The 26,267-nt window shown below is 41.4% G+C and overlaps 1 protein-coding gene across 1 annotated transcript; it reads right to left on the bottom strand.

The window, feature by feature from the left end:
• Positions 1-986: 986 nt before the first annotated feature.
• Positions 987-26,267, bottom strand: ntrk1 (neurotrophic tyrosine kinase, receptor, type 1). Its single transcript, XM_029503831.1, has 16 exons — positions 26,068-26,267; positions 21,784-21,858; positions 20,698-20,769; positions 17,786-17,854; positions 16,570-16,724; positions 15,389-15,531; positions 14,602-14,740; positions 12,218-12,553; positions 10,969-11,027; positions 10,775-10,877; positions 9,222-9,377; positions 9,002-9,132; positions 7,984-8,156; positions 5,136-5,376; positions 3,913-4,071; positions 987-1,172 (listed from the first exon to the last, which is right to left on the bottom strand). The coding sequence occupies exons 1-16, from the start codon at positions 26,265-26,267 to the stop codon at positions 987-989; spliced, it is 2,397 nt and encodes a 798-aa protein (XP_029359691.1).

The raw sequence follows: 26,267 nt of genomic DNA, 5'->3' as shown, positions 1-26,267 counted from the left end.
CACTTCCAGTCTCTGTTTCAGAGCCATCTGTCGCTCTCCTCCTGGAGTTTCACTCACTTTAATCCATCTGTTACCTCTGAAACCATTTCACCCCCCCGTACTCAATTTCACTACAGCGCTCTGATTTCTGGGGGTTGTTACAGTAGCATGTTTAACATGAAGCCATTCCTGAGTCCGTCTCGTAGGCAGTGACACAGGTTTGTTTGTTTGTTTGTTTAAAGTTCATTCTTTCATATCGTATTTGACAGCGTTAAAATGTAAACAGTAGTTAATATAACAGGAAACCCTTTCACTGCTGATAGATGACATTTTCTTTGTCTTTCCTTTGAAAAATATTTATGATACACTTGATTTGACACTTGAGAAACAGTCTTTGAAAGGTTCTGATTGTACATTTACTGAAAGCCTTAAAACAACTTCCCATATCAAAACTCCAAAATCACTGACTCTACTGTACAAATGTCTTCTGTGCCCAAATCTGGAAATTGGCTTTCACTTTAGTCTCATCATGTGAAGTGCATTCTCCTGTAATCACCCATTCATTTTCTAATTGCCTTTCAACAAGTGTCGCCAGTAGAGTTTGAATAAAATTTGGCGCAGCTCCCAAAACTCTGCAGGGACAACAACAACGACAAAAAAATCCCCCTTGAGCCTTCATCTGATATCGCAGAACATAACGGCCATAATACTGTAAGTTCAACACTTCCCCATGCATGTCCCTCCGTCAGGCTCCCTCAGATACACGTGAAGCACTTTGGTAAACATTTGACAGGTCTCCAGAGAATTCATCAGCCATCTGGGTGAAAAGGGCAACTGAAGCAGGAAGGTCACTGCTAAACTGTTCGTAATGTCTCGTCAACCTTCGAAGCGGGAAAAGCAGCGACTGGGAGAAAGAACTGGAGAATCACTACTTCCAACTGCAGCGTGAGTGGAAGAAATAAAAAGCAGATTTAAACTTAAACGCCCCCGATCCCCTCCTGACCCCTTTATCCCAGGATATCCAGGTACACCGGGGGGTTCTTGACCAGAGCCAGCAGCCGGCCGTGGATGTCCTTGATGATCATCCTCTGCTGGGGCTCCCTCTGCCAGCAGCCCTGCATCAGCAGGTACACCTCCTTGGGGCAAGTCCGCGGCCTCTCCAGTTCCCGGCCCTGCGTGATGCATTCGATGGCCTGTTGGGGTAGGACGTCTCAATTAATACGACCAGAAGTTGTTAACGTTTTAACCTCCTAAGGTGCTGCAGGGATCACATTTTGGGTTTTTTTTTTTTTTTTTTTTATTCTTAATGTTGTGAGCCTCACTCTCACACTTGTGGTCACCAAAGCACATTAAAATGATTTGTGTACAATGAAAAAGGCCAACAGTCCCGCCAACATACATACCGAACAAAAGCTTAGGCCTCATGAGCTCCTTTAAACGGTCAATTCCTGAGGCTTGACGTTGATATTTAAAAGTTCAATTAAAGCTTCTCCCAAATCAGTATAAAATATACAACAAACATTTAAAAGATTTTGACCAGCGATTTTTATGACTGCAAACAAACACTTTGTCATTCTCTGCAGGCCGAACTTGGACTGTATATGATGGAGACATTGTTTCTGAACTCTAAACAGCACTTTTACATTTGTGTCTTGACAGTAGCTCCAATATGAAACTGGATGAATGGCTTTGGTTTTCTTTGTCAAGGTTTTGAGATGTCTGCCTCTGACATTTTTGTCAGTGGAGGTCAACAGAAGCTCTTTTGTGATGCTCACAACATTGAAATGTTATTACATGAAAAAAGTATTTGTATTGCAAAAAAAAACAAAAAACCAGGCAGTGTCCTTGTTACTCTCAAAAATCCACAGGCTCTGTAACAAGTTTTAACCAGAGACAGCCGCTGGCCCGACTGTTGACGGAGAGTCCTCCCCATTATCTGGAATAACAGGAGCATTGTTTCTGAAAAGAGATCCTGTTTTCAGAGCCACCTGATTCATCTTGAGGCAGCAGCAGGAATCTTTTTGTTTGCCAGTGGTCTGAACTGTTGCAATGAACTTGGCGGAGGGATCCAGGGAGGATCTGATCTGGATCAGGGGGCATCACTTTTCGGAACTGTGTTTATTTATTTATTTTTTTTATTTTTTTCATTTTATTTTCTTTCAGGCTCTTGACGTAAAGAATATTTCAATACCATCTGTTGCAGATCCAGATTGTAGTCTTTATTTGACAGACGTGTGTAGGATTGTTTGGCCTTGGCTGAGGTATGAGCTCTATTCATTCTTATTCCAATTTATCTTTTACTTTCCTTTTTAGGGACTGTATAATAACTTTATGCACCTTTCTCTGTGTCGTCGATTTGTAGATTCAAATAAAAAGAGTGAATTATAATCCCTGGCAGCAACGAATGAATATTTATTCTGAAAGTCTGCAAGACAATAATTTTTAATAATCAGATATGTTTTTGGCCAAAACAGCCGTGCAGATTAGCAGATATGTGTCCATTAGTCATCACCTCGGGGGCAGCCCAAATATGAATGGCCTCCTGGCTCAGACACTAATGGCTGCGATGACTGATTGAGTTCACACGCTCCTGCTGCTCGGCCAATAAATCACTGTCGAGGATGAGAGAGAGGATTTCCCTGCGCACTCTGTTTGAAGGGTTACTGACTCAACCTCTTCTCCGTCCTTAACCCCGAACTGATCCGGTGAGCGGAAGAGGCCTCACAGGCTCGAGACCGGCGGCCCCAAAATGGCCGCCGTCGCTGCTGCGTGCCGAGTCAGTATTTTTAGGATGATTTATCTACGCCACTGCTTGTTTAGGCAACATGATAATTTCACCTGTCCCTCATTGCCCGAGACAGATTAGGTTAACGAGGTTAGAGCTCATTGGCCTTGGGCAAAAATGAAAACCAATCAGATTAGAATTGAGTGGAGGGGAAAAGTGATCTACTCTCCTCTTGAAAGGAGAGAGGGCTTCGTGCTGTAATAGCACCGCTGTGGTTACAATGGAGTCCCACTTCTTTGGTGCTCCAGCAGAAGGGCTAGACTGGACCACCCTTAATTACTATGAACTTATTGATTAGTTTAAGAGCCGTGTAAAACTTCAGCAACAGACGCTCCGAAGCATCCACAGCTACAGTAATTATGTGGAAGACAGCCGTGGAGAAAGTCTTCAGATCCTTCACTTGTGTTAAAGTCCTTTTACTCCATTAGAAGCACAGAAAAAGTCATTAAGTTACATTCAGGAAAGTGAATTGAAAGTGAAAGGGTCAAACACATTTAGTTATCTTTTCATAACCGCTGATTTTTTTTGTTGGACGTTTTCAGTTTTCATCTCCAGAATATTTTTTAATGTATATTTTTCTGTTAAAAAGAGAAGCTGAGAGCGGCAGAGAGGTGAGAACATGCCACAGAGTTTGTGCTTTCATTAGTGTACTAACACGCACTATGGGCCTGTCTTCTATTTGAGCCGCGACCACTGTTTAATATCACATTGTGTAACAGTGTTTAAATTAAGCTTATTTACAGCAATGTCAAACTGCAGATCCATTCTGTCTTTATTTGGGGAAAAGTTATCATTTCAAGCAAAGAAATGTCCGTTCAATGGAAGTTTTTGTGAATCATCCACTGCCATGTTGTTAACAGCACAAGAATAAAATCAGACTGTCTTTGTATTGCGACGCCGCAGAAAAACAAAAGCAAATAAGAGCATAAGCCACTGTATGTGGTGGTGTTGTTGTCTGTATGTGGCTACAGACAACAAAATGTTAGTGGGAAAATGCCTCAGATATCATTTGGGTGAACCGATCCCTGTTTGCCCAGACGTTTCATCGGACTACCGATAAAAATCAGCTTCACTTAGCAGAATGAAGAAGAAAAACGGCAAAAAGAAATAACACTTTGGCTGTTGAATAACTTTCTGTCCCAACCCACCTCACTGTTGGACAGCTGGTACCAGGGCTGTTTGCCGTAGGTGAAGATCTCCCACAGGACCACGCCGAAGCTCCAGATGTCGCTCTCCGTGGTGAACTTCCTGTACATGATGCTCTCCGGGGGCATCCAGCGGATCGGCAGCATGGTACGTCCACCCACCTGAGGAGGTCGAGGAATCACACCGTAAGCTCTCATTATTTTACGTGCCAAAACACCATTTTTACTTTTTGATAGAATCGAACACATGTGCCATCCTTCAGTGGAGAATTTTTAAGTAAATTATCAAATAAAATCATGTTTCTTCTTCATCCTTCAGCTATCTGTAACAAATACAACAAGCAGCTTGAAATCACTGATATTCTGGATAACAAAGAGGTTTAACATGCAAAAGAACTTCAAATTTTTGTAGCCTGATAAAATGTGAAAAAGAAAACGAACTCATCGCCACCAAAATCTGCTGTGATTGTGCTTTTTTTATTTTTTTTTTATTTGTGAGTTCTCAAAGCAGCTGCCTGTTGATTTCACCTTATTGACTGGAGTGCATGAAAAGCTTTGTTTCAGTTGTATGTGAAGAAAGGAGTGAATTTTTGAGTGAGGAGTGAGTGCTGGAGAGCTAAATCATGCTGGAAGTGAGATGACCTCTACAAATCAGAATCAGATTTAAATCACCAAGGCCTTTCAAGATGAAAATTGCCAACGAGCTCAGATCAGCTCAGTTTGATTGAAAGCCCTCACAATGAGATATGTATATATTATGAGCCACACTTTAAATATAATAGAAAATATAATAGAAAAAAAAAAAAAATAGAATACTGCACAGGCTAGTTTTACATCCGATACATTTACATCCAATTTGGTATCATGAGAAGCACAACTGAGGTTGAGAATTCAGATTGTGCAAACTGTATTTAAATGCATTAAAAAAACATTATAATCAATAATCATAATAACCACTGTAAGCACGTGTTCACTTATTGAGTCATCAAAGATATCTTGCATAACTTTTGTGTGATTCCAGCAAACGATTTGTTTATTTCTCTGCATTACAAGCCAAAATCAAGCAAAAGGGTCATTTCACAACAATAATGAAATTAAGTATGAGTAACACATTTATAATCACAGTACTCTGAGCACCACAAAAAAACTAAAGCATTAATTAATTCACCTTGACTGGACAAGCAGATGAAATTTTATCGATGGGTGTCTGAAGCGCAGCCACTCACCCGGTAGTAGTCTGTGCTGTAGATGTCTCGTGACATCCCAAAGTCTCCGATCTTGACCACCAGCCCCTCTCCCACCAGACAGTTGCGGGTTGCCAGGTCGCGGTGGACAAAGTGCAGCGACGCCAGGTAGACCATGCCCGAGGCGATCTGGGCGGCGATCTGCAGCATCTGAGGCAGAGTGAGCTGACCCATCGGTGGCATCTTGGATTCCTCCAGGATCCGAGCATCCGGGCCGTGAGCTCTGCAGATGCCAGAGAGGTGAGTGAGTGTTTAACAATCAAAGCTGCAAGATCTGCAACATAAAACTGATTTACACAAAGTAGCAAAGGATTGTGCTTGTGTGCAGCGTGTGTGATTCTGTTTCTGAACACAAGAGTTTGACTCCCGTCACTCCGGAGGTGCCAGAGGCTGCTACAGGAAATTCATCATCCAGCTCTCAGGCCTGGATCAGTCTGAGCACAGAAAGAACTCAAAATGCTCAAAGATCACCTTTTGGCCATCCTATACGGTTAATGAATGATTCCACTTTCCCTCCGTTACCAGCTGAGCCCCTGTCCTCCTCTACAAAGCCGGTATTTCCACATGTAAAAAGAAACAGATCATGCTGGCCTTTTGTTATTCCTCTGTTCCTATTGGCCGTTCGGATGTCCCTCAGTATGTTGGTAACTATGGCATCAACCTTAGCTGACCCGCAGGACAGTGAACGCAGCATGAAATCTAACATGAACATGTGCGAGCTCTTGAGGGCCTTGCAGAGGTGATGAGGAGGACAGTGCCATAGTAAAGCCGTTTAACGGTGATGGTTAATAGAAAACACGAGGCTTGTAATACGCCCACAATTGATTTGCAATAATGCAATTCAGAGATGAAGAGCACATTGACTCCCAGTTGTTCTTGTGGATCATAAACACCCTACCTCACATCGAACTCCAGCCCAAATGAGCAAATCACAGATGATGTGTCTCCATCCATCCTAATATCTCTGCTATCCACTTTGTCCCCTCCTTACAAAGGAAGTTGTCTATACAATCACTATTAGTTTAACAGGCAGGTGGCAGGGTGGGAAAGCAGCTGCATTGTGGGGGCCCTCAGACGTTTCACCCATTCTGTCTGCTGGAAATGCAATTTCCATCCATTGGTGAACATATATCTCAGGCAAAGTCTGTGTGCATGTGTTTTCCTCCCCAATCTGACACCTGGCAGCCAGCATCCACGGTGTCTGCTCCAACAGTTTGGTCAGATGGTCTCCCAGGTGCCAAGTGAGCTGTAACAGGTCAACATTGTCTCAGCATCTTCAGAGCTTTCAAGACGTTTTGAGTTACACTTTAAATTTTTTTTTTTTTTTTAAAAAGCTCCTCCGTCACTGTGTGATATAACAATTCAAGTGTTATTATGAACCCATTGGCTACATAACCACTTTTTTTTTTTTTTTTAGATATCGTATTATTCAGAATACAGTTCAATGCGTTCAAGTGCTGTATCTTATTTACTGTGTACATCAGTATTCAAATTAAATCCTGCCACATTTGAATTTCACCCTGTTTATAATGTGAGGACAGCTTTTCAATGAGATATTTGCCCCTTGATATGTTCTCAATCACATCTGCAGTCAAATTTCAACCTTGCCTGTGATGCACAACACTTTTTATTTTTCGATTTTTGCTTCACTGCAGCCTCCATTTATTTTTTGTAACTTTAAGATGATTTAAATGAGTAAGTGGAAGAAAATAGAAGAGCTTGAATCACTTGAACAAAAAATTATGAGAAAGTCTTTGACATTTCTGATTTGTAAAAAAAAAAAAAAAAAAAAAGATTCATTTATGAGCACTATTTAAACTTGTTATTAACATTACAATTCATATTTATATACCTTTATTTTTATTTTTATTTATTGCATCTAATGATTGCTAATTAGTTTTTGATAATGAAAAATATCAGAGGTTGAGGTAGAAGTCCAAATTGCTGCCACAGATAATTTTATGGTTTTCTGATCGTCACTTCAGCTTTGGAGTAAAAAAAAAAAAAAATAATAATAAAATGTATGATGGCTGGATTCCATTTGGCTTCTGCAGGTTCTGGGTCTTGCTGTCAAACTTAATGGGACGTCTGAATAAAAGGGAGCCGTCTTGTCTGCTGAGGAAAGAGGACTATGGTTTGTGATAATGTGATACTGGCGTTTGGAAATAAGAGAAGATGTAACCTTTGATGCAGAGTTGGGAAAATCTTTACAGCTTTTCATCTATAACCTTTACTGATTTTACAATGAAAGGATAATGTGTTGAGTTCTGTTGTAATTCAGTTTGCTCAGCAGGGATGGACAGTTGTGAGAGGCCTCAGCTATCAGGTTGCTCTCCTGTGGAAGCTGCTCCCACTGTGTGTCTTCTCTGCATTTAAGATTCAGCTGAAAACTCCTGTATTCCTAAACTCTTAGCTGCTACAGGTCGATGTTACTGGCAGAACTGCCATGATGCCATAAACTCTCTCCCTCTCTCTTTCTGCAGCTATCTCTGACTCCAGAGCAGCAGGATCCTGATCTGTGACAACAAAACTCATTATTATTATCTCTTTTCTGATTGCTCTCCTAACGACGCCTTTTCTGCTGCGTCCTCCTCCAGTCTGGCTCTCTTGGAGCTTTCTTGCTGTTGCAGGTGCTGCAGCTGAGTTTCTCTTTAGCATTGTAAGCTCCTGACCTGACCTTGTAGAGTTGCTTCAAATAACGTATATTCTCATTTGGCACAATACAAAAAAAAAAAAAAAAAGAATAGAAATGAAAAAGGAACAGAAAAGAATATTTGAATTAAATTGAATTTTTGTCCTTGGGGTCCTCATGAAGTGGTCTAGTACATACCGTAGAAAGCGGTTCAGATCTCCGTGCCGCATGTACTCAAACACCATGGCCAGCGGCTCTCCATCCGTGCAAACGCCGTAGAATCGTACAATGTGTTGGTGCTGGAGCACCGTCAGCAGCTCCGCCTCCCTCTGGAAATCCTGCCGGGTTGACTCGTTGGCGTCCTTCAGAGTCTGTGACCACACGGGGATAATGCATTTAGATAAACACGCTGCTTCTTCTTAAACCGCATAACAGCAATTACTCAACTGCCTTCAAACAGGGAAGAAATGAAACAAAGCAAAATACGATTAGAAACACTAAATGAACAGAAGAGGTTGACAGCAGACAATAATCATGTAGAAAAGGAATAAATGAGAAATGAAGCATTGTGATTAAATGTGATGACAGAATATTTTAAAGCAATTAGCATCGCCTTCATAATGGAAGAAAAAGTGGTGTGAAAATATTAATTTCTAGTAAACCTGCATATCTGATTCATTTTTATATATTTAGATCATTTGGTAAAAAAGTTTGAAAAAGTTGCCAGTCTTTTTTTTTTTTTTTTGGAGCACTTTTGTTTTCTGAGCTGAAAGTGAAAAGTTCTCAATCCTACTAAAAGAAACAAAGGAGGATGATTGTGTGACTTGTGCATCAATGCAACGAGTTCTTGCACACACAACTCTTTCTTACACAACTGCCCACGAGTTCTGCAAGAAGAGCACGTCTGATTAATGGGATGATAAAGAGTCATCATCTTGTTTTTATTCGCTGTGGTTTGCATTAACCTGGTGTAACATGAGCCCTGTATTACAACCACCTGACTGTCCTTTAACAAACACATCTCACTCTGAAACCACAGGATGCTATTTCAGTAAGTGGAACATTTAACTATGTTTGCTGTGCATTTTCTCGTTGCAGCTGTTGCGATAAACTTCAGTTTTTGCTAAGTTTACAATTGGAACAACAGTCTTAAATGTTGTTCAGGGGGAATAAACAACATTAACGAAGCGGAGAAGAGCTCGTGAAAGTTATTCACCTTGATGGCGACCAGCATCTTGTCGCTGTCGGGGCTCAGGTTGGCACACTCTGCTAGGTAGACTTTGCCAAACGCTCCTTCACCGAGCTCCCACTTCAACACAATGTCCTGCCGTTTAATATGCTGGACACCTGATCATAAAGCAGAGAAGAAGTCTGGAACTGGAACTTCAGATTTCTTGTCGAACAAGACAAACAACCAGCTAAGAAGTCAGACTCACACATGTCTTTGTCTTTGATGATGCCGCAGAAGTACTGAGGATTCTCTACAAAGCTGGACAAACCAGAGTCTTCATCTGAGGAAGGTGGGCTTGTGCCAAAGTTCATGAAGCGCAGAGACACGGCCAGGTCATCCTCCGTACCCAAAACTGATGAACCTAATGAAATGGTGGAAGGATGCAATTGCGCAAAACGGAGATATATGCAACACCTAATCAGCTTCTAACCATTTGTGATTACAGTGGCCCATCAAAAGGAGAAATTCAGAACCCATTTTTTCCCCCTTTAAGGGATCAACACTTTTCTGCCACCAACTTGGTTGCACATTAGCTGGTACCATGGCGACAGATGATGACAAGCCCCAATAATCACTATCATCAACCACACAGCAATCAGGCCACATTGAACTGTAAAAATGACCATGTAACAAGCCTGAATGGTTAGCAACTCCTGACTACAGTGCGTATTAAAAGCCAAACAAGTGGGGCCCAAATTGTAAAACCTCACTCAGCAAGGCAAACCACAGAACCCCCAGAGTCCAACATGGTAGAAAATGGAACAACAAAGAGAGCGCACAGGCGATGAAGGGAAGGAAACAGGGAGCAGGGCCCACTTAGGCAATCAGGCCCACTTAGGCACTTTGAGAGTGAGAAGGGTAGATGTGTGTGTGTGTGTGCGTGTGTGTGTGTTAGGGGGTGGGGTCCAAGTAGAGCTATATCATGTCTAGCTGTTCTACCATCCATCTATCCATCCATCTTCTTTAATGGCCTTCACCACGTGGCGGTAGCCAAGGGAGGTTTCTGCCGCCGTTCTCATGCAGTAATTAAGGCACTTTAGCTCGGCCGGCACAGCGGCTGCCTGTGTGCAAAGTTACAGCTCAGTAGAAATCCTATATATTAGCTAGTCTCTCCTATGCCTAACCTTAAAGGAGCCTGACAGAACCATCTGCAACTTGAAACAATAATTTGACAAAAACGTTGGACTGTGGCTCACTGCTGTTAAAACATTCCTTTTCAGACACGGCTCTGGGCCGAAGTCGTGCCACCAGCTGCAAAAGCAGACAGATACAGAAATTTAATGTACGAGTGATGTTGAAAGTCACGCTACATCGGCAGTCAGTGCAGTAAAACGTTAAAGGATTAGTTCCACATTTTGGGAAATATACTCGTTTGTTTTCTTGCAGGGCGTTAAATGAGATGATGAAGTTACCTAAGCTAGAGCCAGGAGGTGAGTCGCTGCCAGAAAACTGTGAGAGTATTTCATAATATTTATCTGCTGTGTACTTAAACAAGTCAGCCTGTAGCTGTTGTGCACGCTCAAGGACAATTTTTGTAGAGCAACATGTCAACACCTACTGAACTAGGTGAGGAGAAGCATAACACGTTTTTATACAAAAAAAAATGTAATCAGAGCCAAAACGCGCTTTAGCTTAGCTTTAAAAGAAAACAAACTGAGTGAGTTAAGTGCTGCAAACCATTCTTTGCCAGAACAGTGACTTCTTCAAACCTCAAAATCTCATACAGTTCGATTGTACCGCTTATGAATGCACACTTACGGTGAATACCAAACTTGGAATGCTGGCCACACTTGTTAATAACCAAAACCATGATGAGGAGAAAAGTGCAGGCGAACACAGCCAGACCCACAGCCACAGACACCTGTCCAAACAGAGACATGCAGATGTGTAGTTACACGCAGCAGCGTTATCGATAGACTATCATGAAGCTTTCCCTGGGAACGATGTCATACCACAAACACTCGGCTCTGTGAGTTCTCTGTGACGTCCATATCTGACTTGGTCGTAGGAACTGAGGGGTAGAAATGGGAATTGTTAAACAACGTGAAAAAAAGTGTGTGTGTGCATATATATTTATTTATTTATTAAAAAAAATCAAACATTAATTCTCTATAGCTCTGACATTCTGGAGATTTTGAGGAAAATCAATTGGATGTACATTTGGCTTCACAATTGAAATAGTTTTTCTCCTACGTTGTTTGCCTTGGGCCTTCACTGAGTTGGCTGCCATAACAGTGTAATTTCACTTCTTACTGATCAATGTAAAAAAAATGCAGTCAAATAAAATCCCTCCCCCTTGAACTCCTGGACTGTTGTCGGCTGTCTGCGATGGTCAGAGGCATAGACAATGTTTCCTGACTGACTTTGTCCTGTTAGCAGATATATATTAAAAATTGGTGAAAAGACAAGCACTGTTCCATTCTGTGCGAAGCGACAATGCAATTGCAATAATGTTCTGTAATAAGTAATCATCTGAAAGCAGGACAGTCCAATTAATGAAACGCTTCTATAAATTTAAAGCAGTTTAACAGTTCAGGGCAGTGATATCTGGCAGAAGAAGGTAGAGCTGATCCAGCTCTACTACGCTGGTACCAGGAATACTAAAGACTCAGATTGTGTGTGGAGTTTCTGCCTTTTCACAAAACTCCATAATCACATCTAGGAACGTATTAATTTCTACAAAGCTATTAAACATGTTTGCTCATGTACTGTTTTAAAGTACCAGGTGTCACATTTGGATAAGAATACTGATGTGAATGAGCTGAATTAGCTTTGTTTTGTGGAAATTCTTTGATAAAAAGTTGTTGTTGTTGGACGACACAGCAAATGAAGAATCACTCATTCTTTCTGAGTATGATGCACCATTTTAATTCAAAAGGCAAAAGACAGAAGCTATTTTCAGTCTGACAGACTCTGACAGGTTCACATATCTTGAACTAATGATGTTTTACATGTCGCCTTCGATGCCGAGATGGTGATCTGATTGGCTCCTTACCCGATGCCATGTATGTCTGTATGTTGTAGAGCTCACTGTGAAGTGTCACAAATTAATAAAGTAATTGTTTCAACACTGGAGCTTGCAGTGTTAAAATGATAAAAAAAAAAAAAATTCAGATAGATCTGTCTTTCAGCTGCCCTAATGGCCTACTCTGCTCGGAAAACAAACATCCTGCAGCTACAAAAACAATTTCAGGAACTTACCGGGAATCACCCCCTCAGGATCATCCAGCGGGTCGAAGGGATTGTCCATAAACATCCCAGTGGCGGTGGCCTCATCCCTTCCCAGTTTGTTCTCCACAATCAGGGTGTAGTCGCCGTTGTTGATGTGGGTGGGCTTGTTGAGGAAGAGACAGCCGTGTTTCACTGACCCGTCAGACGAGTCTGTGATGAACTGGGTGTAGGCGTAGGCCGTCTCGTTCAACGTTTTGCCGTTGTACAGCCAGGTGAAGCTCGGCGCAGGGTTACCGTCCACAGCAAAGGGGAAACACCAGTAATGCTGCTGCACCGCATCTCTCAAAAAAAGGATTTGAACTGGAACTGTTGAGGTGAGAAAAGTCAGGGTTGGTCTTCATCCTGCTGCACCGGTTACTGTGGCATTTTCCAACAAAATTATGTTTGGCAAAAATGTCTAATAAGTTCATGAATAAACGGCATCAGTCTCATGTCAGTCTATGAAATCTAACACAACAAGCAACAGTTAGGGAACAGTTGAGAAATTGATTAAGCGTGTTTTCAAAAATGTTCCTTCTGTAAACATTCAACATTTAACAAAATATGAGATTATTTAATCTATAACATGAGCTAATCACATGATTTAAATATTTATCTGCTAATTCACAGTCAGATAAATGAAGTAGGACAAGAAGGAAAATTTCAGATACTCAAGTGCACCAACTCACTGTTAGTCAAATAGAGATGATCTGCTCTGTCATGATTTTGTGCTGCATGTGCACCTTGATCATGATCATGACCTGAAGGTTTCCTGTGAGTTTTCCACGAATCAATGTTCTCCATCTGTGCTGCAAACCTGTCCTGACCTGCTATGAATAATGAACCCCGCTAGTCGTCGAGCCCCTGACCACAAAAGCTACCTGGAAGCTCAGCAGGACACAAAGTTACAGGAAATAGCCTTGTTTGGATCGAACACAGCTCTGGAGTGCAGAGACCCCTCATTCTGCTGCTCTTAACCCGTGACCCAGCTGCAGAAAGTGCTGTGCTAAAAGGATCCAGAGGGACACGTCTCTCTTCACGGCTAAATTCTGTGACGTTGAGTGAGAATTAGCATTATTTATCACATTTAACTAATCATCCACTGGCGACCTCTGCTAATCTTACACAGCGTTTTCACCACAGGGGTTAAGAGGAAGGATAGAATTAAGCTTGATGAGGCTGCCAGCTCTAAGACTTCCCTGCAGAATTAGACAGTCAAAAGATTGTTTGTTTGTTTGTTTGTTTTTTTTAAATTAGGCAAATACAACAAAAGAAAGATTCCTGAAATCATTCGTATTTAAACAGAACCTTCGCGTGAAAAACGAAACAGACACAAAACTGTGCTCTGTATTCACCTATTGAATTTGAAGTAAAAAAAATATATAAACCATCGTGAGATGAATATAGAAAAGCTCCTCTGTGAAAGGGAAGCTAGGCTGGTACCAGGAATCAATGGCACAGAGAGCCACTCAGCAGTAAACACCCACTGTTCTGGGAGGTAATTAAGAGTAATTAAAGGGCTAGCGGTTAACGAGTGTCCGTCCACCAGGGGGGCTGATGTTGATAGATTAGCCGCACTAACGCATTTACAGACTGCCAATCACTGCGGATGAAGCGGTTTTCCGGAGTAGGAGGGAAAAGTCCATTAGCACAAGCTCAAATCAGATATTCGCGCGGGTTATCAGCCCCATTTTCCTGATGCTCATTATCTGTCCCATGGTGCTCGTGCATTTGGCTTCAGCTGATCGGCGCCCTCGCTCTTTTTGGCTTTATTTTCTAATGAGTGTCACTGAGTTGGTGATACACAATATTGTTTGGGCAGTATTTTCAGTAATGTATCACTAATGTGTCTCACTGTGTTTTTCTGTGGGACCGCTGGGTGCTGTCATTCCTCACTGTTCCTCAACTTCCAGATGCACTAATGCATCTGAAAAGAGGAAACAACAGCAAACCTCCTGGGTCAAGCTGCAACTGTAATTTAGTACAGTACAGTTGGATATGGGGTGAGGGAGTACTTTAAGAGCAAGGAGAGGTAAGTTCACTTTCCTTTGTCCTCGCATTGTATCCCTGCATTAAATGGCAAGCCATACCTGCAGCACTTCACTCATATTATTTTAACACTTTTCACCAGTTGCCAGAGTGAGTGGCAGATGACAGAGAACTCCATTAGAAGCATGGTGGGTACATGCTCGTATTTGGAGAAGGGGCATTTAGAAGAAATCAGTGCAGTGCAATTTTCTTTTCTCTGCCTGTCCACCCTGCCTGCACTAGAAAAATGGCCCCAGTGTGCTCTTGCCCTAACCTCCATTAAGCCCAACGACTTGTATTGAGGCTGTGAGCTTTTAGGAGTACGGTTTTATTTCGCAGGCACTTACACTCAATGTCCAGTTGCACCATGTCCTCCCTGGGCCCAGCTTGGTTCTCTGCCTCGCAAGTGAGGTTGCGCAGATTGTCTTTGGAGGAAACGTTGGTGAGGGAAAGGACCAGCTCTAATGTGGAGCCCCAGATTCTCTTCTGCAGCAGGCGAGAGCAAGCGTGCACAAAGAGCAGAGGGGGTTAATCCAGATGGGCACGGCCACACAATCACTACTGCATCAATTAGAGGTGCACAGGTGACAGGGATGAAGTGGGATCCAATTTACTCCGCTGTAGATCAATACATTACAGAAGATTACTTTTTTTTTTTATGTTTCTTCTTACAAAGATTAACAAAGCAGTGAGCAAATCTGAAAAGAAAATGGTCAAATAAAATAAAGATTTGGGGAAAATGTGAAAACAAAAATCCCAATTTCTACAAGAAAACACAGGCACAAGCCAAAACAGCCAGAGAAAAGCCAGTGACAGCAAACCTATTTTCACACTGAACCGTCAAAGCAGCACAAAAAAAAGGAGGCGCAACATGTGAGGGACAGACAGACACACAATAAATGTAATGTGTATCGCATAGGCCAAAAGAGTTCATATAAAAAGTTGCAAAAACTTCTAAAAACACAGATTAATCTACGAACTGGTGTGATAACGCTCAATCTGGCAGCTCAGAAGTTTCATATCAACATTATCACATTTGCTTCCCTGTACGTCACGGCTGGGAATTGTGTTTATAAAGTTGATGATTTGTCATTTCAGTCATACGTGAATCCCGTACTCAAACATTTTCAGTACCTGGGTGGAGAAGGTCGAGCTCAGCTCATCAGTTCGCCAGCTCACATTGGGAGTGGGATTTCCTGACACCTGGCATTCGAACGTCAAGTTTCCGCCCTCTTGAATTTTGGATTTGGAGAAGTTGATTCTCACCTCAGGCAGACCTGAGAGCAACGGAAGACAGCATGAGACGACAAGCCACAAGGTCAAGTCGCTAATGAGATGGAACGACTGAGTTGGGTCTTTTTAGCGGTTCAGAGAAACAGGCACAGGGCACGAAACGCTCTGATATGTTTCCTGGCAACAGGATGTTCTACTGTATCCAATTAAGGCAACAATCCGGAGCCAATTTCTTTCCTGCATTACACTGCACCTGCTTATGGAAGGCATTAAAACACATAATCGAAAGAACAGATGATTTTTATTTTTCCTTTTGAAGCCAGCTGGATGAAACGGCAATATTCAGATTTTCAGAATCAGAAGCAGAATCCTCTTTATTCTCGCTGTTCGTAAACAAACACAGAGATTAGTGCAGACTCTTCTTAGAGTTAGAATAAGATATAGACAGAATAGCATGCAATAGAATGTAATATAAAAGAAAGGGATATCTATAAAAAGGAAAAGAGATTTTTATATGGCAGCAAAGTGACCCGTATACTTAAAATATTACCAATGTAAAATAACAGTGGGCCACACTTGGGTAAAAAAAGAAATGAAAAAGTGGTGAAGTGTGTTAAAATCAGATTCAAAGTGAGAACATTAACTTTAGCAGAACAACCTCTACAAAAACTCTACTCGCACTTTAGACTCTTTTCATCTGAGTGGTCCCAAATTTAATTTTGCAGCATCATGAGTCACAGAGAAATATCTTCAGAGGCAAGACCCTGGAACAAATGGTCTGACCCCCCCCAGATGGGCCTGATCTCAACATCATGGAGACAGAGGAGCTGCGGTAGATGGTCAACAACAACAAAACCTTCCTGTCAAGTAAAGGTGTGTGAGTGCAGCTGGACAGTGGCAGAAAAAAGAGATTTGTTTTGGTCGTTTTTTCTGTTTACTGTACTTTGTATGACATTATCTGACAAATAATTTCAGGGTATTATTTCTGAATGCGAACTAACGTCTCCATTAGAATGATCACCTTCTGAACATTTTGCTGCAAATATTCATATCAAATATATCAAAATGTCAGCCAAACTCACTGCAGTTGTCTATCACCAGTGTGCTGAGACGTTTTTCCTTGTTGTCAGAGAAACAAGACAGCATTTGGGTGTCCAAGTCGCCACGGTCGTTGACGTGCCACTGTTGCAGCCAATAGAGATCACATGAGCAAACCAGAGGGTTGTCTCTCAAAACTCTGAGGGAGAAAAAGGAGAATAAATGTTTCTTTGAGTCCATCTTTCTGAGAAGAAACCACAGGAAAGAAACAAGCTCCAAGCACCAGAGCTTATGAATAAAACTACCACAGAGAAATAAATCATCATGAAAACATGTTTTCTTTAAGTGAAAAGTTCAACAGAATTGGCCCACAGTGATGCACGTACAATATGGAGATATATATCATTTGAATCTAGTCCTTGAAGAATTTTACTCTATGAACACAGAAATGAACCTTTCATACCCTCCAACCTAAGATATCATCGATGATTAGTCATTTTTCTATGACCTTTAAAATACCTCATGACCTATACTACAAGCTGACAATCAAACTTGATGGGGAAAGCACAATAATTGTACTTGTAGCTCCTATCTTTGCTCTTCTATAAGATTCATATATAACATGAATAAGATACACACCATTGCCGGTTTAGAGCACAAAATACTGTTCCTGTTTTTGCAAAACAAAAGCTGCATTTTTGAAAAATGATATCATTTTCTCTAATCATGGAGGTAAATATCCTGATGGGACCACAGTGGCACTAATTCTCCACTTTTTTGGATTAAATACATTTTCTACCACCGCACGGTCACCAGCACGTTTCAACACATTTCAACCTTTGTCTTTTTCTTTAAAACTCAAGATTTTTGTTTTAACTTAAAAATGCAAGAAATTATATTCTGGATGGAAACACACTTGATGAAGTCATGGAAATTACTTTTTAAGATGCATTTGATTCTTGATATCAGGTAGAAAATGATGCCATCTGGATTAGTCTGCTGTGTTTTTTGGGTTAGGACTAAATCAGAGTACTGTACTGTGCAGAGCGCTGATGGCACAAATGGAACTAACCATAAATATGTTGTGCGTTTTGCACATGTTTTCCAAGAAGTCAACAAGCTGCAGATCTGCTTGTTAGAATTTTGGCACATTTTGATGTACAGTAGGTTTAATTCTTCCTTTGCAGGAAACCCAATTGAATTTGGAGATCCATTTTTAATGGATGGGACTATCCTTGTTCTCAGTTTAACGGAACTCACAGGTTGAGCAGGGGTAGGAAATGAAACACTCTCCAGGAGATGTGCTCCAGTGAATTTGAAGCCAGGTTCCTATGAAACAGGGAGAGAAGATTCACGTTATCGACGTCTACTTTACTTCTCTGTCACTACATGTAACACAACAGCAAACTGAGCTACTTAGGTATCTAGTGTGTGAAAAGCTGTAATATGTGGTGGGAAAACTTTACTGTCCTAACATCATTTATATTGTTAGACTGGAAGGAAAGGGCAGCCTGAGCATAAGAAATATGTAGAAACATGTTTAATTACTACAACAATGTGTGTGTTTTTGTCACAGTTGTAATGTAGTCCTGTTCTGCGTTTGAGGCACAATGTGATTTGATCACTCACTCTCGGAACTTATCTGCTTTGAATTATGTTCAGGGGGAAACATTAATGCATCCAAATGGTTTCAGATCAATTGCCATGACAAGTATTTCGCACTAGCCACATTTACAACCCCCCCCCCCACACACACCTCCAGCATCACTAACAGTGTTTGCAAAGTGTTCAGTACATTAAGTGATTCGTCACAAACCGTTCTTAGAGCGAGGACACATCAAAAGTAAAAAAAAAAAAAAAAAAAGCGAGCTGGAAGCAAATCTCCTTTTACGCCCTTGTTGGGAAATTCTAGATCGAGCTTTGTGCGTCACCCAGCGCCGCCACCTGTGCGAGGTGGACAGATGAAGGAGCCGAGATTATCAGGATGGTTCGAGGAGGAAACATCACAGATTCTCAGTTGAGCTCTGACTCAGAAAAGAGGCCTATTGTGGAGTAGACATATCAGGACTGGTTTATGTTGTCCATTATAGTTCTCTCTGGTTTCAGGTTTATTTAGCTGCGCCCTCTATCATTAGGGCGCAGCTATCATATCATATCTATCACAAGAGAGTATGATGTTATAGTCCGTATGAATCCCTGCAGGTCTGCCTCCGTTTAGATGAGACTGTCACTGGTTCAATGGTATTTCAAGATAGTTCAAAGCATGCTACCATTTTCAAGCTTTTATTGCAGATACAGAGAGAAAAGGGAAATGAAGACGCAGAGCAAAGAGCCGTGGGTTGGACCCAAATCCATGATGTCGTAATTAGGACGGAGGGCCGAACCAGATGAGGTACCAAGGCACGACGACGCTGTACGAAAAAGGTAAAAACCCTCACTGATTTGGTACATCTGGACCCTGAATGACAGGAACACAGAGAGGGGATGTGAAAGTCCACCTATGACAGACAGATGTTTGTAAATGTGTTTGAGTGAGAGAGCGAGGGGCTGAGATAAGGAGGTGTCAAATAAATCAATACACTGTGCATATAACACGATTTTACCCATTTGAAATTATAGAAAAATATAGAAAATGTTATTATAATTCTTATGGGAGACCATACAAAAAATATATTCACTTGGTGAATTATCACAGGTTTGTTATATGAAACCCTTTAATTTGCTGAAATCTAACAATCCCCTACTTGTGACTCAATAAACAGCTGATGTGGCAGCATTTAGCAGGACAAGGCCAGCAGCTCCAGACATAAATACTGTGCCAACTAATGTGGAATATTTAGCTTTGCCTCCTAAAACTTAGAGAAAGTAAATAGAAATATGGTTGTTAAATCAAGACTACATCTTTAATGGTGCATGTCAGGCGATCGTTACAAGACCATAATAGATGAATCCTGTTGTCAGTTCTCCGAGGCCACTTAAGTATCATCACGGTGGCTTTGAAATGAGCCTCAGCCAGACAAGAAGCCAGACTGTAAGTAAACTCCCCTCAGAAGATGACAAAAAGCCACATTGGGGAGCGCATATATGGAAACCAAAGCATATTCACTCTGGCAAGGCCAAGAGTTCAACTATTTGTTTTCCTCGCTCCCAAAAGTTCATGTCAGATGGGTTAGCCATTGGGGGTTCTCCATTACCAGTTCGATTCCTCCTCCAGTCCAGAGGGGGAGAGAACAGCCAGGAAGTGCAGCTCATTCTCAATTTTCTTAAGACCTGAATGTGCTTTTGTGTGCGGTGCGGATAAGGACGAGAGCACGAGGAGAAAACACAAAGCAGCCTGTTCACTGTGTGGTTTAGTTTTAATCTCAGAAATACATCTGTCACGCAGAAGCCCCTCCACCCCCGCCAACCCCATCCCCATCCCACCCTATCTCTCTCTCCACGGTGAAATATTGATCAAGTGATAATGGACCCTTAGTGGAGTGTATTTATTATGCATCAGTTCTCGATAATCCGCCAAAGTGAACGAGTAAAAGGTGACTGGTGGATGTCTTCTCCAATTTCTCGAGTTCGCTCAGCCCACTCCACCACCACCACCACCACCACCACCACCCTCTGGCCCTCAGAACCCGCTCGTCTTTCAGATAAACAACATTGGACATGTCGCAAACATTCAGTGAGACAACGAGGACAAGATGGTGGCGATAAAGGTCAGCTGCTGATGAATAGACAATTTGATGGTTCCAGTAGATAATTCTTCCAATTATTATCTATTGTTGGGCCTGGATTTGAAGAACTGGCCAGATGTAAGTGTAAAAAAAAAGGTTGGTTGGTGTTTAACAAACAGGCTGTTTGCTGAAGTGTTTTGAAACGTGTTGAGGTATCAATTTTTTACCACACAATGTTTCTTTTGTCACTTCAGTCTTCAGTGAAAGATTTCCAAAGATATAAGGCTGAGAAAAGATCCAATTCCTCGCAAATTTCCCAGATCTGTGTTTGATTAAAACCTTCAGCTGAGTCGCTGTGATTTTCAGAAGTGTCCCTCTCTCCCCATGTGACGTGAGCAGTATTGAAAGGTCAGTTGAGTACTGACTGACAGCGACTAATAATCTGAAACACACAGGTCAAAACGCAACACGGGGAAGACAATCCAGTTGTATTAAGAGGACACTTACACATACTGGAGCTTGACGTTGTTTTGGAAGGCGTTGCTGGCGATGAGCCTCAGTTTACATGATGTAACTGTGCTGGAGAGGAGTAGAAATCACAGTAAACACCAAACCAGAGGAAATCTGAACACATAAATAAAAGCAGAAGAGCTCAGAAAGGTGTGTGGCAGAGATAAGAACAGGGCTTGTATTATTATTATCATTATTGATTAATGCACTTTTTTTTTTTTTTTTTCAGTTTATCTGTGAATTTTTTTGTTCACTCTTCCAGACTCAAAAGCTCAAAAATCTTCAACCCACTGTCATTGGAAGCACAGATTTTCCTTCCTTTCTTCTTTATTATTAAATAATTTGCCAATTATTTTTTATTGACCAACTTAACCTTTTGGCAAAATCCTTTCATGTAGAAGTTAGTTTGTTTGCTATGAATGTAAGAAACTTTTCTGCCTCATATTAATTGCACCTCTTTACAAACATAAAACAGAGAACATTACAGATGTGTAATATTTTTCTGTTAAGGGCCAGAAGTATATGGACATGACATGCAACTTTTTAACTAATGTTCTTGTTTAAGGGGTACTTTTGGCTATGTATGAATTGCATTCGCAAAATCAGCGAAATCAGCGTTTTAACTAACTAACTATAACTATTTATCACTCTGGCATGGATCTAAGGAGCAACTGACCATTAGCCAAGCCCCTCCCACAAGGAGAAACTGACCAATCAGAGCAGCAATAATTGGGCACAGCAGTTCTACATGATATCTCCATTTTACTAGTAAAAAAACGAACAAAAAAGTTACATTTTGATGACTTGTCCAAAAGTTAACCAAAGCTTACTTTCGTTTTACTACATGAAATCAAAGACAGATTGTTTACAAAATGACTCACAGCGCTGTGAGAGCTGAGAAAAAGTGCAACAAAAGTAAGCAAATTGGAAATCAGCTAATGGTCAGTTGCATGGAATGACATTTTGTAGTGAGAAATGCACACAGAACAATCAGGACAATATAGACAAGTACATAACAATGCTGGATGCATCAGCTGCTCAACATGTCTTATAGATGCTAACTTGGAAGAAAAGTATACTTACAGGTTCTTCAGTTCGCGGTAGTTAGCAAAATCTGATTCTGTTATATTCTCCAGGCCTGCTTGGTTTTCTATATAACTGGTTGATAAAAGCAAGGGGGGAGAGAGAGCGAGAGAGGGAGGGAGAGAGTTACAAGTTCAATCCATACATTTTGGTGTGATGTTCAGCTGTTTACTGTGTAATTGGATGTTGACTGAAAAAACAAACAAAAAAAACAAGAGACGAAACGAGTGAATATGTTTCTTCACCAAGAACAGAGCAGGATAACCTGTGATTATTATTATTTTATTTTTTTCAACTTTGGAAAGATTAATAAAAATATTGATTTGCCATACAACAAGGATTGTAGAGCTATGAAGAGATTTTTAGCTCTAATCCAGGAGGCTTTCTTCAGATTACAACCGAACAGTCATGACCTGGATGACTGAAAATCTTCCAGGACTACTGATTTGCCATTTTAAAAAGGCCAGTTTTGTACCAAATAAAACACCGTGTTAACAAAGAGAACAATGGAGGAATGGTTTTCTATTTTTTATTCGAGGTAAAGCATAGAAATGCCACTCTATTAACAATAACAGTCCACACTGAGCACAGAAAGTAAGAGAAGAGGCTGCAGCAAATTAGGGTCACCTGTGTAACCTTTATGTCAACGCTCAGCAGCTAATTACTTAGACCATTAAAAATTTTTAAAGACATCATCATTCAGGGGAGAGAAGAGCAGAAGGAAGGGAAGTGGTTTGGACGAAGCACATTCAACCCCGAGAGTGAGCAGGATATAAAACTATGATTATGGAGGAAAGGAAAGCAGCGAGCATCTAAATTCAACCTCATTAACATGTGTCTGACCTCCCTGACATCAACGGAGCAGACTACAAGATAACAAAACCAACCAAGATGCCCAGGGATTCGCAAAAAGCTCATTTCATTGTGGAAAAAAACGACGCCTTAAGAGACGCCAGGTAAATGAGGCTGATGGGAAATTCTTCTCAATGAGTCATTTTCCACTTCTCCCCTCAGCCTATCTCAGAATAACTAGTGAGCTGTAGATCAATTCAGCACTCAGCGCAAGGACAGCCAGGCCTTTTCATGAGATGTTTCAATAGATGGTTTGATGGTTCTGACCTACCAAGGATCTCGCCAGCGCAAACTGTCCATCCAATCCTCTGCCCTCATCAACCCCCTGTTTCACCGTCTGTCTCTCACTCACTCTGCTGTCCATCCTATATACGAATGTTGTCCATTTAGCTCAGGAGGACACTCCTTCAATGAGCTTTTCTGAAAAGATTAGATTCACTAGAATCAAATATTGAGGGGTTTTATCCACGTGAATGTCTCCATCTTTTTTCTCTCAAGCAAAATATCCTTGAAAAAGCTTTCCTTCCCACATCAAATGAACAAAATGATCAAAATAAAAAGAAATTATAAAAATAATATTATTTTCAAGAGAGCACCTTGAGGCAATGACAATGGAAGATGAAAAAAATTGATGAAAATGTGAATGCACACGAAATTCATCCAACAATGCCGCTTCATTTCTAAGGTAGACAGAAGGAGCAAAAAATGTATTAAAAAATTGCCATAAACAACTAAAGAATCCCCAAAAATTCAAAATATGTCTGCTTCGTCAGAGTGCTTTTATTTTGAAAAAAGTAGTGAAAATTTGCTGTTCTTCAAGAATATTATCAAGCTCATCTATCAAAATACATGCAACAGAAAGAGGTATTTTCTCTTTTATTCCATGCATACATTCTTCTCAAAGCCCACAATGCAACACAACGTTGCTGCAGGTGGCAGTTGATGCAGTCTGGAGATACCAGCTTCAAGCAGAGAGGAGCAGCAAGCTGCAGAAAGAAGTCTGGGAAAGATTTACATCTCCACATCTCCAGCTTTCCTTGTTTTCACACTTCATGACATTATTGAAGGCAATTTATCAGATTTCTCTCAACTCACTCTGCAGCCACAAAAATCCAGAACATATCTGTATGTGAGTACGACTCGTTTCAAAAAGTCTTAATTGCTGGACACACGTCTTCCAATTCAACGAAAAACCTCCTCACAGACTTCAAATCAGACCTTGGCTGACCCTCAAACTAGTCGTGGCATCAAACAACTGTTTTAAGTCTGACTAAAGCTCCAAACAACTTGAGAAATAAAAGATTTCAAGGGCATTAAACACAAGCTAATGTGAAATGTATTGAAACTGAAGATATAAACTTGAATAGATGGAGAGATAGATGGATAGAGTGATAGACAGATAGATAGATAGAGTGATCCTCCTTTGTAAAATACCTGCAGTAATTTCTACATGGTGACAGCCACTTTCAGCATGTGGCATTGTTTCAACCTCCCACTTCTCTGTTTGTCAGCTGGAACACACAAACCTTTTTATTCATGTCTGATTGACCCACACAGCAATAATGTGATTACGGGGCAGGTGGGCTCAGGATCACCCATCGCCCTTACTTATTAGATTGAGCCAAGTGGGTTGTATATCATCTATTGTTCCCGGGTGGGGGCATTGACTGGCAATTCACAAAATTGAATTTATAACTAGGCGTATGATGAATTTCAGCCCCTGTTCCACAGTTAATGGCCCCTTGTTTGTTCTGTGCATTGGCTGTATTCCCTTGCACTGCCAATACAGTGAGTGTTGTTGTTTGCTGGCATGTAGAGCACGGTGGTAAACAGAAGCAGAGAAAGCAGAGAAAGACCCGCTTTCTTATTGATTGAACGGTTGAGAGAGAATGTCAAGCCTCACCCTGAGCTCCAAGAAGCATGCTTAACTACAGGTACAGGTAAGAGAGAGAGTTAGGGGAGAAAAGTAAAAATAAAAGAAAAGAGAGACAGGGAGGAAAAGGGAAGGAGAGTGGAGTATTTTGCTCCACCAAAAGCAGCATTTCGAAAATGGAGTTCCTTCTTAACAAGTGCTAATTGCTCAGATCCGGGGACAGGAACAAAGAGAGAACAGCGTGGTGGTGCAGAGAGTGACATTTAGTTTTCCATGTTGGAGCTGATGCTGGGTTGCATAATAATACAGCAGCCTCCTTTAAATCACAGGTGGTCAGTTTTGACATCTTTTCCCGTTGAAAGTTTTAAAAAGCCAGCATTAAATAACAGTCATCTGCTGCGATGAGCGAGAAGCCTCAGTTCATCTGAACCATGACTCAGATGAGTTTTATTCAAACACATTTCCCCCAGGGAAGGTCTCTCCTTCGGCTCTGCCGTCAGAGAAGCGTGACAAGTATGGCTGTTAAGATCTGTCTACATCAAACCAAATTACCCACCAAAACCGCAGCATAAATGATCAGCCATTTCTTAATTCATCTGTTGAGCTGCAGCTCAGGCTCGAAGAGGTCAGGACAACCTAAGTTGCCTGGCATGTCAGTGGGTCCTTCATCAGGAATGGAATTCACATGAGAGCCCCCCGACAAACACACACACACACACACACACACACACACCCCTTATGAGGAGGATTACTTTGAGTATTGCACAATTCATCATTCAATTAAGGTTTTAATTGCAGATTTATGGGTTTAAAAAGTGTAGCACAAAGGTTCTAACTCATTCTAATTTCTTCAGTTCTAACTAAAGAAATTGAGCAACTTGGTCAGCGCCAGTTGCATTTATTTATTTTTGACACTCAAGTCGAAAAATGATTCAGCTTGTGACAAAATAAAATAAACGTAACTCTTGTGTGGCTTTCTTGGGAAAGACTTCATATGGCTGAGACTCCTCGAGGCCACACATTGTGATGATGCAACATCACTTCCCATCACTTGATGCCACTGTTTGTCAGAACTGATCCATAATTGATTTCCAATAACCAGAGTGACTAAATCACTGCCAAGCTAATGCATCTCAGACATCAAGCGGCACCTGGATTTAGTCCGCTGATCAAATGATGACAAATACACCAACACATAGCTGAAATTCACAAGAAAAAGCAAACACCCATAGCATTCAGAGGAACACATGTTGTTTTGGACGAAAGCAATGGAAAGAACCTTTGCAGTTGCACAACTATCCTGGGAACTCTAGCGGTGATTACTGAGTCATTTGACACCCAGTGTGCATAAACACAAGTGTACAGGACGCACATTTATTGGCAAGAGGTTTTCTAGATATTATGAGAAAAGTTTCAAATGCTCCATTAAAACCACAAACAACCCAACCCAATGTAATAAAGTCAAAAAGTCAAGCATCAGTATCAGGGAACAGGAGCGCATCTGAAACACTTGAGTGCATTCAGAGGCGCATGCAGAGCAGGTGACACGTCTTACTCACATCTCCGTCACGTTTTCGCTCTCTTGCGGTGCCAGAATCGGGATGCTGGTGATGTCATCTGGGTCCAGGCACTGCAGCATGGCGGACGAGCACCGGCAAGCCGATGGGCATCCTCCCAGTGTGGGCGCCGGGGCCAGGCTGAGCAGGGCGAGCACCGAGGGCAGGAGAAGTGCCAGGGCCCGGGGTGCCACCACAGCCAT

The sequence above is a fragment of the Echeneis naucrates genome, chromosome 6 (genome assembly GCF_900963305.1).
Source record: "Echeneis naucrates chromosome 6, fEcheNa1.1, whole genome shotgun sequence".
NCBI lineage: Eukaryota > Metazoa > Chordata > Actinopteri > Carangiformes > Echeneidae > Echeneis > Echeneis naucrates.
This window is presented reverse-complemented; position numbering and strand designations above follow the sequence as displayed.